Raw genomic sequence first — 13138 nt, 5'->3', positions numbered from 1 at the left:
CACAGAAGTTGGTGAACAAACTGCAGTATTAAAAAAAAGGAAATAGATAAAATATAGTGGCCATGACATTATTTAAATTTTGCAGCTTTTCACTAAAGGACCCAGAGCATTTTCAACAAATATATTAATGTACATATTGCAAAAATGTTTGAGAGTACTACAGAACACAATAGGAGAAGTGTTCATGTCATGTGCCACCTTTTAAAAAGCAAACTTATGAGAAAGAGGGGTAATATCCATAGTGATTCAAGAGAATGTTCAGTAATTATGGAGGTAATGATTAGATGAAGGTCACCATGTGTCAAAGTGGTTAAATCTGAAATTTATTGCCAGAACAAAATACGACCGGCCCCCAAGGAAAAGAAGGATGTCAGACTTGGAATTCAGTTATTAGTAATGGGTGATTAGATTAGACAAAATTAACACAAAAATAACCAAGAAAGTATAAAAAAAGCTTTAAAAATACAAAAAAATCTGCAAAACCATAGTTTGAAGTTAGATAATTCAAAATACAGGTAATACATAACACATTGTACATTCAAAATGTACTTCTATTATTTAAATATGTTGTCTAGGATATATTGCCAATTCTTACAGCAAGATCAACGAGGTGTAGCTTGCCCATGCGCACGTGAATATTTCCATCTATTCCTTTTTCACTACACTCAATAGTAATGGTGAAAATAGCATGAGAACGAGAACTGTGCTCATTCATATTTGTGGCACCAACAGAACCTGGAAGAAAAACAAAAGATTAATATCAACGTATGGCCATTTTCTTTTAAATGCCAGATGCAAAACATATCTGAGGTTTTTACACAAAACAATTTTGCCAATGGGATGCAATTCTCCCTCCTCTGATTTGAAAGACACAAAACCTTTTGCCACTGTTAGAAAAAATCTACTTTGTTCACCTTTTATCATGGATTCTGCTTGTAGACTTCATGTAGTTTGACAGCTAAGTAGTAGCACGTATTTTTTGATCCAACACAAATATATAAATTTAACAATATTTCTCAGGGCGTCAAAAAAAATTAGAATAGTTACAAATTTCAAAAGGTTAGAACGGAAATACTCAAATCCACCCTCAACACAAAGCTTCCGCATAAAGGAAATTCAAAAATGGCCTAGTTACTACTTATGATGATGCCATTCCTGACATTACGAGATAATTGAGAAAATACTAACATACCTCAAACTTTCAAGGAAATTCATGAACTATGAATAAAATTCCACTATAACCATCAGCTTTAATATGGACACTCTCAAGGACATACAATTGAATATCCCTAACGCCTGATGTTGATAGTTTTGCATATCTATGGGGATAGAGTTTAATTTTGTTCCCCATATCCCTCAGTGTCGAACGAGAGACAGCTCAGGGATCAATAAGATTGGCTAATTTATTTTAAATTGGAGAGATTACAAAATGTCCACTGGTTTTCCAGATGTTTGATTTGTATTTTTTAACTAGAAGAGACATCTCTGATGCATTTGACTAAACTGATGGGAAATGGTAACAAATAACATTACGGCGAGATTCTTAAGATTGACTTATTAACAAAAAAATGTTGGTCTACCAAAGTACAAAGTACGAATCCCATGACAAAACTTCCATTATTAAATTATTTTGTAAACTTACGGTTTTTATTCCCTAAAGTCATAATACGGTCCATGTCATCTGCATTGTTTACTACATAACCAGAGAGATCTTTAATATATACTCCAACATCAGGCCGTTCTTTAACCTATACAATGAAGCAGATAAATTTGAAATACAACATGAAAATCAAGAAGACTGAATTACCATTATTACTCTCAAAATCAAGCTAACTGGAGTCATTTTGAATTCTATCACAGGACAATAATATGGTAGAATGGAAGAAAATAAGTTGCCCCAAAGGATAGTCAAATCCATTTTCCTGTACAATTAGTGGATTATAAAGTAGAAAACGAATCAACACTGCAAGTAAAAAGGATTATTAAATTGTAAATACATTTTAAAGTTGGCCTTACTATTAAAAGAACCGTGGCAAACCCATGGGTTTTTACATGGTCTTTCATATCTGCTGAAAGTCATCGTGGACCCCAAATCTATATGACTGTGGGAAAGGAATATCTGGTAAATGACAAGATTAATGGGTGGATTTTCCTTCCACTTTAGCTGGTTGCGCAACATCAACTCAGCTTCTTACCTCCAGTCTCTGACTCTGATCCTTTCCAAGAAGATCACGAACCTCCTCATTATAAATCTCCAGGTAAGATACTCGCACAAGGAATCTAAAAGAAATGATAAAAGCCCTATGTTCAATCATTTAAATTCAATAATCTACATTTCTGACAGGCTCACATCCAAAATGGATTAAAGTTTGCAAATGCAGACACTGCATTGTACTTTTAAAACTCTTCCTTACATATTTTAATTATTAAAAAAAATATATTTTTAAATCCTGGTGGAACTCTGTGTCGGGGTGCACCTGCATAAGAAACGGACATACTGCAGATGCTGGAATCTTGAGCAAAAAATAAGCTGCTGAAGGAATTCAGCAGGTCAGGCAGAGTCTGTGAAGGCAAATTAACAGTCGATATTTCAGTTTGGGAACCTTCTTCAGTCTGAAGGTGGGTCCTTACCAAATTTTGTAGCCATCAAATCTCATATAGAAATTTCCTGTTAATTATCATATCTTAATAATATACTGAGAAACAGCAATACACCCATCAAACTCATTCAACTTGCAACCCCTCAGTGCTCAAATTCAGGATTTTCATTACACTGTAATAACTGTACCACTACCACATTGGGAAAACAGAAATTGCAGTGATTCTCATCCGTATTAAGCCCAGCTAAAAATACCCACTTTATCTTTGCCTTGTGTCTTCTTCATCATCCATGTAAAATCGTAGATCTATTATCAACTCTGATAAAATTATTTATCCTAATATTGTTACTCTACAATTTAATGCAACCACAAGATGTCTTAGTCTTCATGATCTTGTAGCATGAATAAGACATTACTGAGATACCATCCGTTCCAAACAACCAACAATTATATCTACTCTTAAACAGGTGAAAGTATTACAGTACACAAAAAAATGCTGGAGAAACTCAGCGGGTGCAGCAGCATCTATGGAGCAAAGGAAATAGGCGACGTTTCGGGCCGAAACCCTTCTTCAGACTGATGGGGGGTGGGGGGGGGGGGGGGGGGGGGGGGGAGAAGGAAGGAGAAGGAAGGAAAAAGGAAGGAGGAGGAGCCCGAGGGCGGGGGGGATGGGAGGAGACAGCTCGAGGGTTAAGGAAGGGGAGGAGACAGCAAGGGCTAGCAAAACTGGGAGAATTCAACGCTCATGCCATCCGGACGCAAGCAACCCAGGCGGAATATGAGGTTCTGTTCCTACAATTTCCGGTGTTGCTCACTCTGGCAATGGAGGAGACCCAGGACAGAGAGGTCGGATTGGGAATGGGAGGGGGAGTTGAAGTGCTGAGCCACCAGGAGTTCAGGAAGGTTATTGCGGACTGAGCGGAGGTGTTCGGCGAAACGATCGCCCAACCTCCGCTTAGTCTCCCCGATGTAAATCAGCTGACATCTAGAGCAGCGGATGCAGTAGATGAGGTTGGAGGAGATACAGGTGAACCTTTGTCGCACCTGGAACGACTGCTTGGGTCCTTGAATGGAATCAAGGGGGGAGGTGAAGGGACAGGTGTTGCATTTCTTGCGGTTGCAACGGAAAGTGCCCGGGGAGGGGGTGGTACTGGAGGGAAGGGAAGAAATGACAAGGGAGTTGCGGAGGGAGCGGTCTTTGCGGAAGGCAGACATAGGGGGGAGATGGGAAGATGTGGCGAGTGGTGGGGTCACATTGGAGGTGGCGGAAATAGCGGAGGATTATTTGTTGTATTTGCCGGCTGGTGGGGTGAAAGGTGAGGACTAGGGGGACTCTGCCCTTGTTGCGAGTGCGGGGATGGGGAGAGAGAGCAGTGTTGCGGGGTATGGATGAGACCCTGGTGCGAGTATTACAGTGATTTGTGTATAGTTTAACACAATTCAAAATCAAGATTTTGTTTTTTTGTTTTATACGCAATGATTTAACTCAGCCCCATATAACTATAGGCACATTTATTTTTGGAATGTTACCTGGTATCTCCCTCAGACTTTGCAATATGGCCAAATATATGTGCAAATGAATTGGGAATAATACCCCTAAGTTCAGGCACAGCTCGTACTCCTTCCATGGTGAATGTCTTCCCAGTGCCAGTTTGTCCATAAGCAAATACTGTGCCTATGGAATAAAAAAGTGTATTGTAATTTTAGGTGATATTTAACATACATAGACTAAGCATTAGAGTGAAACATTACAAAACATTGTGATGCAAGAAATTAATATTTTAAATTCACATTGTTTTCTGGTGGATCAGGCCCAGAATAAGATGATCAATCTAGAAATTAAAAACTTCCTGCAGATAAACTCAATGAAGAGACAACTTGAATAGAATCCTTAAAATGAAAGGATTCAGTAGGATAGCAGCAGAAAAAGCTTCATAAGTAACAATAATCACCTATAAATACAATACAATACAGAAAAAGAACAGTACAAATTAACACAAATTATATAGATGAATGCAGGAAAGAGTCTGTAACGGATGGTGGTGGAGACAGATAAGAAAGTGGTTTTTAAGAGGCTTTTCGATTGGCACATGGGTGTACCAATGGAGGGATATGGATCAAGTGCAGGCAGAGGGGATTAGTTTAACTTTGCATCATGTTTGGCACAGACATGCTCTGCGCTGTACTGTTTTATATTCTACTAGACCAAGTGCGACCCGTTGGGTCCCTGTCACACGGGAGGGCTGGTCCCCCAACCCATTCCCCCAACGCAATATTCAACCACTAACCCATTCCCCCAACGCAATATTCGACCACTCTCCCATAGCCCCCAACTGCGCAGGGGCGGCTCATTTCCTCTTATTCACCCTCCCTCATTTTAAACTTTTAAAAAAAAATGCAATTGCACTTGCTAGGGCTGGCATAACCCAGTATCCTGGGATTGCAACATTGTAGCGGGCAGGGTTACAATCCCATTGTGATGTCATAGCTGTAACTGCCAGTGCAGATGGAAGAAATATTTCTCAAAATGGGATTGTGTAAAGTTAAAAATGTGAATAACTAGTAAAATATAACATAAATCTGAACTAAATGTGATAAAAACATGCCACAAGACAATTGTGAGTAATTGTCCAAAAATTGTAGCACTATCGTGTACCGTTTAGGTGTACGTTCAGGATCTTACTCACTCACACAGATTCACTAACAAACAAGATGACAGTTTTAGTAATATAATAGAACAAGTGCAGACCCGATGGGTCTGCCTCCCCAATGCACCCGTTCCCTACCCATAGCCCCCATGGGAGGCGTGGTCCTCCAACTCAAGCCGTTCCCAAACGTATGATTCCAGCACTTCCTGCCTCCCTCAGCAGTGGGCTTTAAAAAAAATTCCAATTGCGCTTTCCCTGCATGTTGCAATAGCAATTTGCCCTCCCCACTCCTGTGAGGTGAAACGTTCAGTGTTCCTGTGTCGCAACATTGTATCGAAGCATGTTGGACGCTGGCAGGAATGATTCTAATGAAAAATGGGAATCGGAATATGTCTGCTCCCCCAACTATGTGGTCTCCCAACGCAATATTCCACCATTCAGCTGTTCCCCCAACGCAACTTAACCTGTTCCCAAACCTAAGATTCCAGCACTCCCCTGCCTCCCTCAGAAGTAGACTTTTAAAAAAATTCCAATTTCACTTCCCCTGCCTGCCGCAGAAGTTCCAACTGCAATACCGATTGTCCCTTCCCCTCCTGTTGAAAAATCCCATTGAGGTGAAAAGTTCAGAGTGTTTCTGTCTTGCAACTTTGTATCAAAGTGTGTTGGATACTGGGAGGAAGGATTTTAACAGTAAAAATCCTGTTAAAGTTGGCATTTTAAAAACTTTAATCGCAAATAACTTGTGAAATATAGGACAAGATCTTCAGTGAAGCTGATCACTGCTAGCCGAGCCATTGTGACGTCAGTTCAAGCTGGTCATTTTAAATTCAAAGTCTTGAGATTTTTTTTAACTTTAATCAGTAATAAGTCGAGAATAAGTCGAAAAATAAAGCATAAAATGTTCGGTGAAGGTGGTCTCTGCCTTGAGGGGAAAAGGGTTAATCAGAATATGTGAACATTTTGTCATTACCGCGTAGTGTTTATGCGAAGATGTAAAGACAACCACATCTACACACACCCACATATACCCAAATATAAGATCAGAATTTTAGTATATTTAGTAAGTGGGACACGTTGGGTCCCATGTTCACACGGGTGGGCTGGTCCCCCATCGCAATATTCCACCTCTCCACCAATTCCAATATTGGTGGCCAGTGGGAGGGCTTTCTGGAGCGCTAGTATCGGTGTTGTGGGCTGAAGGGACTGGTTTCTAGAGGGAGAGTATGGACATTGTGGGCCGAATGGATTCTTGGTCTGGCAGCTCAGTCACTAAAGCCTGGTGTGCTGGCAGCTCACTCAAGGCTGGTGGGCTGACAGTTGACTCACGGCTATTCCTTGAGATGCCACTTCAAGCACAGTGCAAGGCCACCAAATTCGAGTGCAGTTTCCTACCACTTCAAGCAGGGTGCAAGGCCAACAAATTCAAATGCAGTTTCATACCATTTCACGCAGAGTGCAAGGCCACCAAATTCAAATGCAGTTTTATACCATTTCAAGCAGGGTGCAAGGCCACTAAAGTCAGAGAGTTGTGACTTCTCCCTCCCCCTTCTTGCAGAGATTGAGCCACGCCCACACTTCCAGGCATTAGTCCCTCACACCAGAAGGGATGTGGCCTTATTGGCATGATTGACAGGAGAGAGAATCTCAACTTTTTTTAAACACTAATAACTCTTTTATTTTTCATCAATGGGAAAATTCCTCTGCACTCGATGAGCGGAGGGGGACTCTTGAGTAAGACGGCCAAAGATCACAGCTATACATGGTAGTGTGTTTCCTACAATCAATATACAGTGCAAACAGGAAGTGGTCAAAATTAGACTTTTAATTATATAGACGGCAAGGCAACTTTTGCATTCTCAAACCAACTTTTCAATTAAGGCAACGTTTGCATTCTCAAACCAACTTTTCAATTAGGCAAGGCATTCTCACACCACCTTTTCAATTAGGCAAGGCAACTTTAGCATTCTCAATCTAGCTTTTCAATTAGGCAAGGCAACTTTAGCATTCGCAAACCAACTTTTCAATTAGGCAAGGCAACTTTAGCATTCTCAAGCCACCTTTTCAATTAGGCAAGTCAACTTTAGCATTCTCAAACCAACTTTTCAATTAGGCAAGGCAACTTTAGCATTCTCAAACCAACATTTCAATTAGGCAAGGCAACTTTAGTATTCTCAAACCAACCTTTCAATTAAGGCAACTTTTGCATTCTCAAACCAACTTTTCAATTAGGCAAGGCATTCTCAAACCAACTTTTCAATTAGGCAAGTCATTCTCACACCACCTTTACAATTAGGCAAGGCAACTTTAGCATTCTCAATCCAACTTTTCAATTAGGCAAGGCAACTTTAGCATTCTCAAACCAACTTTACAATTAGGCAGGGCATTCTCAAAACAACTTTTCAATTAGGCAAGGCATTCTCAAAACAACTTTTCAATTAGGCAAGGCATTCTCAAACCAACTTGTCAATTAGGCAAGGCAACTTTAGCATTCTCAACCCAAAAACCACTCTTACATTTTTAAACTACATTTTCAAACCACATTAAGAGCACTGACAGGTCAGTAAAACCACTCAGTTTAGTAGACATGTGTTCAGTGTTATTCACAGCTCAGACTGAGAATTGCAACCTCTCGCTCTCTCATCATGCAGAGAACTGAGGCACCGCCACACTTCCAGGTTTTAAAGTCCGTCCGGAAAGGGCGGGGCCTTTAGGGGAGAGAATCTCAACATTTTTAAAACATTATTGTCTTTTATTTTTAATTGATGGGGAAAATCCTCTTGTCCTGACCAGGGGAAGGGGGGCTCTGGGTAAGATGGCCAAAAATCACAGCCTTAATGGCAGCGTTTATTTCTAAAAACAATATACAGTGCAACCGGAAGTGGTCAAGATGAGACTCGGTGGGTCGAAGGGCCTGTTTCCATGCTGTATCGTTAAATTAAACTAAAAACACTAAAACCAGAGGAAATCTAAAGAAGGGCCTCTACCCGAAACATCACCCAATTTCTTCTATCCAGAGATGCTGGCTGCTCCATGGTGTTCCCCTGCACAATTAAAGCATGGAATAGTCTTCACCCATAGTTACCTGACCAGATGCAACTAAATTTAAGGTAGCTCTTATTTCCCAAGAACCCTTTTTTGCTTGCCAAGTCCAAGTCAAGAGAGTTTTATTGTCATGTGTCCCAGATAGGACAATGAAATTCTTGCTTGCTGCAGCACAACAGAATATGTAAACATAATACAGAACATGAGATAAAAGTTCAGTTTGTCTATACACAATAAATAAACAGATAAAGTGCAATTGGCTGTTATTTTTCAGAGTTTGAAAGTTTGGTGGTGGTGGCTCCACTCCTGTTTAAATTCCATTTGGAATATTTTTGGAGGACCAAGAAACCAAGAAGCAAGGAGTTACTCCAGGGAGTTACTCCAGCTCCAGGGAATGATTCTGCATTGGTTTTCAGCGGTCGCGGCGAGCGGATATCATCGGCAGTGGCTGTGCGCATGTGCAATGAGAGGATGAGGCAGTGCGCATGTGTAAGGCGGTCAGCCGTGCCGGCGGATGAGGAGCGAGCGGACAGCGGAGACCAGATAGGAGAGAGAGGGGGGGGGGGGAAGAGAGAGAGCGCGAGAGCGAGAGCGAGAGAGAAAGACCGCTCAGAATTAAACGATAGGTGTCCCGGTTGCTTGCCAAGCCGGGCATAATGGCATGGCATTTAGGTTGTCCGGCGGCACTTTAGGTCACCATTGGCACCCGGGCAACCTCTAATTTCGAGCCCTGCCTTCCTTTTTAAACTTTTAAAAAAATGCAAGCACTTGCTGCCAGGATTTTTAAAAAATCGAATTCCACTTCCCCAGCACTCCCTCCCCCCTCCTGTCCAGCCTCCCTCTGCCAGGACTCAGTGTTCTGTGATTGCAACATTGTTGCAAATGAGATCCCATTGTGACGTCATAGCTGTAACTGCCACTGCCACTGCAGTGTTCAAGTTATTCTTTCTCAAAATGGATTTTGTAAAGTTATAAATGTGAATAACTTGTAATATATAACATCAATCTGAATGAAACTTGATGAAAACATACCCCAAGGCAATTGTGAGTAAGGAGAGCAAAAATTGTAGTGTTATCGTGTACCATTTTGGCGCTATTTCAGGATCTCACTCACACGCAGACATTCAAACAAACAAGATGAGAGTTTTAGTAATATACCAGACCAAGTGAGACCAGTTGGGTCCCTGTCACATGGGAGACCTGGTCCCCCAAGGCAACCCGTTCCCCCTACGCAATATTAAACCACTCACCCATAACCCCCATGGGAGGCTTGGTCCTCCAACGCAACCTGTTCCCCAACGCAATATTCCACCACTCACCCGTTCCCCCAACACAATATTCCACCACTCAGCCATAGCCCCCAACACAATATTCCACCACTCAGCCATAGCCCCCAACTGTTCAGGCCGGCTCATTTCCCCTTATTCACCCTCCCTCATTGTAAACTTTAAAAAAAATGCAATTGCACTTGCTAAAGGACTCGGTGTACTGGGATAGCAATATTGTAGTGGGCAGGGCTACAAACCAATTGTGACGTCATAGCTGGTAACTGCCAGTGCAGATTGGAAAAAATCTTTCTCAAGTGGGGTTTTTTTAAACTTAAAAATGTGATAACTTGTAAAATATAACATCAATCTGAACGAAATTTGTTGAAAACACACCACAGGACAATTGTGAGTAATGTGGTGCAAATTTGTAGCACTATCGTGAACCGTTTTGTTGTAATTTCAGGATCTCACTCATTCACAGACATCCAAACCAGACAGACATCCAAACCAGACAGACATCCAAACCACAGACATCCAAACCAGACAGACATCCAAACCAGACAGACAGACAGACAGACAGACAGACAGACAGACAGACAGACAGACAGACAGACAGGGAATACATTTCAATCAATGTACAAGGTGAAATGATAAGAATAGGAAACAAAATATGCATTATACTGGTACTAATTGATTAAACCAAAGGCCTTATTTTTGGGCCATAAATTCAATTTGGCCAATTTTCAGTAATATAGAAAGTAAGGAAACTTCTGAGACATGTGTATCAGTTAACCCAAGATTATTGGGGTCTGACGGCAGTTCTGAAGGTAACATTCAAAACTTTCCGACAGAACTAAGTTCGGAACTGAAGTACATACAACTACAAACTCCCAAATTTCCCCAGAGGTTCTTGCCGTGATTACTCTTACTGTACTCAAAGGCTAGATTACGACCCGTTTCCTGTTGCTTTTGAGCAGTTCCATTGGGGTAATTTGCACTCGGGCACAAGTTCAGTAATTCAATTTATTTCAATGTAGGATCAGGTTGAGGGAGGAAAATAAAAATAATTTTCTTTCCATTTTTTTAAATAACCTGTACGTATTTAATTATTGAATATTTTAATTTAATAATTGAAATGTTTCCTAAGTGATTAATTTTTAATATTTCAATGCCAGAGACATAATTGTAACAGAAGGCTGTGGAGACCAAATCAATTGATATTTTTAAGTTGGAGATTGATATATTATTGGTCAGGGGTTCGGCGGAGAAATCAGGAGAATGGGGTTGAGAAGGAAAGATAGATCAGCCGTGATTGAATGGCGGAGCAGACTTGATGGGCTGAATAGCCCGATTCTGGACCTACAACATAAGAACATATGAGCATTCACAAACACAATTTTTCCCCACAGCTTTAACTGATACTAGACTAAGTGGGACCCGTTGGGTCCCAGCTTCACACGGGACGGCTAGTACCCCAACGCAATATTTCACCTCTCCACCAATTACAATATATACACACACACACACACACTCACAGACACACACACACCACACACACACCCTCCACCTCACACACACACTTGACAGTAAACTTTCTCGAATCTACTCACGGATGAGCGCGGCCTCTCCACTGTGGGCCTTCCGCAGTCAGTGGCACTTCCGCAATCAGCGTGACCTCTGGACTTAACAGAAATTACGCAAATCAGCGCGACCCCTGCACTCACCAGAAATTACGCAATCAGCATGACCTGTCCACTAAGCGGAATGAACTGAACTTTTGGACTAAACACAGTCAGACCTAATAAAGCATTTATCCCTTGCAAACACAGTCGGACCTAATAAAGCATTTATTCCTTCCAAACACAGTCGGACCTATAAAACATTTAATCCTTCCAAACACAGTTGGATCTAATAAAGCATTTATTCCTTCCAAACACAGTCGGACCTAATAAAGCATTGCAGTTTCAAACACAGGCAGGGCAGCAGGCCAAACAACTCATGGCATTGTCATTTCATTTCATTTCATTTCCAATTAAGCATTGCACGTTCAAGCACAGGCAGGGCAGCAGGCCAAACAACTCATGGCATTGTCATTAAGGGCTAACAAATCATTTATTGCAAGCACATTGCAGACGCACAGTTTAGTTGATTCACAGCTTAGAATGATAGTTGTGGCCTCTCCCTCGCGATCTTGAAGAGTGACTGACTCATGTCCGGGCATCCGGAGTTTTATAGTCCCCCCCCCCCCCCCCCCCCCCCCCCCCCCCCCCCTGGAAGGGGCGTTACCTTCTTCACAGTGATTGACAGGCGAGAGGACCAATCAGCTAATGTCAAGGTTTTTTGGGGGGGGGTTTATTTATTAGAAGTGAGTACAATGCATTGGTACAAAAGTTATGTTAACATATTTCATTCTCTGTACAAATCCAAGGTTTTTTAAACATACCTTTTTTTTTTAAATCGATGGGAAAAATCCTTGGGGCTGGCTCAGAGGAGGAGGACTGAGTAAGATGGCCAAAAATCACAGCGATACAGGGTAGTGTTTTTTCTAAGGTACACAAAAAAGCTGGAGAAACTCAGCGGGTGCAGCAGCATCTATGGAGAGTTTAACTATAATGAGGTGAAGGGAGCTTGCTATTTACGTTAAAAGTCACTGCATTCAATAAAGTCTTGCTGATCAGATTGGAGCAATAGAAGGAGCTAGAAAAGCAGGAAGGTTTAGGTAAAGCACTTAAAGTTTGAGAAAATGGGAAACTGGAAACCAACATAGGTCTGCAAAGAATGGAAGTAATGTGATTGCTACCCTGGAAGCCAGCATGGCCCAATGCAGCTAGACTATCAAAAAGATTTACTCCCATATTAGCAAGATTCATGATTCAAGGGTTTATTGTCAGATAAAGTGCAATTGGCTGTAATAGTTCAGGGTTTGTTTGAAGTTTAATAGTCTGATGGCTGTGGGGAAGAAGCTGTTCCTGAGCCTGGATGTTGCATATTTCAGGCTCCTGTACCTTCTACCTGACTGCCGTGGAGAGATGAGTATGTGGCCTGGATGGTGTGGGTCCTTGATGATGCTGGCAGCCATTTTGAGGCAGCGACTGCGATAGATCCCCTCGATGGTAGGGAGGTCAGAGCTGTTGATGGACTGGGAAGTGTTTACAACTTTTTGCAGCCTTTTCTGCTCCTGGACGCTCAGGTTGCCGTACCAAGCCACGATGCAACCAGTCAGCTAGCTATATACTGTGCACCTGTAGAAGTTCGAGAGAGTCCTCCTTGACTTACCAACTCTCCTTAATCTTCTCAGGCAGTAGAGGTGCTGTTGTGCTTTCTATATGATTGCATCAGTGTTCTGGGACCAGGAGAGATCTTTAGAAATATACACGCCCAGGAATTTGAATTTCTTGACCTTTTCCACCAACAACCCGTTGATATAAACGAGACTGTGGGTCCCCATCCTACCCCTTCCAAAGTCCACAATCAGTTCCTTGGTTTTGTTGGTGTTGAGAGCCAGGTTATTGTGCTGGCACCATTTGATCAATCGGTCGATCTCACTCCTCTTGATACGTCCCACAACAGTGGTGTAATC

At 41.7% G+C, this 13138-nt stretch overlaps 1 protein-coding gene across 2 annotated transcripts in view; it reads right to left on the bottom strand.

The window, feature by feature from the left end:
- kif3a (kinesin family member 3A) overlaps window positions 1-13138 on the bottom strand; it is a 90019-nt gene that overhangs the window by 33551 nt on the left and 43330 nt on the right. For both annotated transcript variants that reach the window (XM_055642694.1, XM_055642695.1), the window contains exons 3-6: window positions 4131-4275; window positions 2196-2280; window positions 1643-1748; window positions 596-735 (exon numbers count right to left, since the gene is read on the bottom strand). In XM_055642694.1, coding sequence (XP_055498669.1) covers window positions 596-735; window positions 1643-1748; window positions 2196-2280; window positions 4131-4275 — 476 coding nt within the window. The remainder of the gene's footprint in view (window positions 1-595; window positions 736-1642; window positions 1749-2195; window positions 2281-4130; window positions 4276-13138) is intronic.

This window comes from Leucoraja erinacea, chromosome 11 (genome assembly GCF_028641065.1).
Source record: "Leucoraja erinacea ecotype New England chromosome 11, Leri_hhj_1, whole genome shotgun sequence".
NCBI lineage: Eukaryota > Metazoa > Chordata > Chondrichthyes > Rajiformes > Rajidae > Leucoraja > Leucoraja erinaceus.
This window is presented reverse-complemented; position numbering and strand designations above follow the sequence as displayed.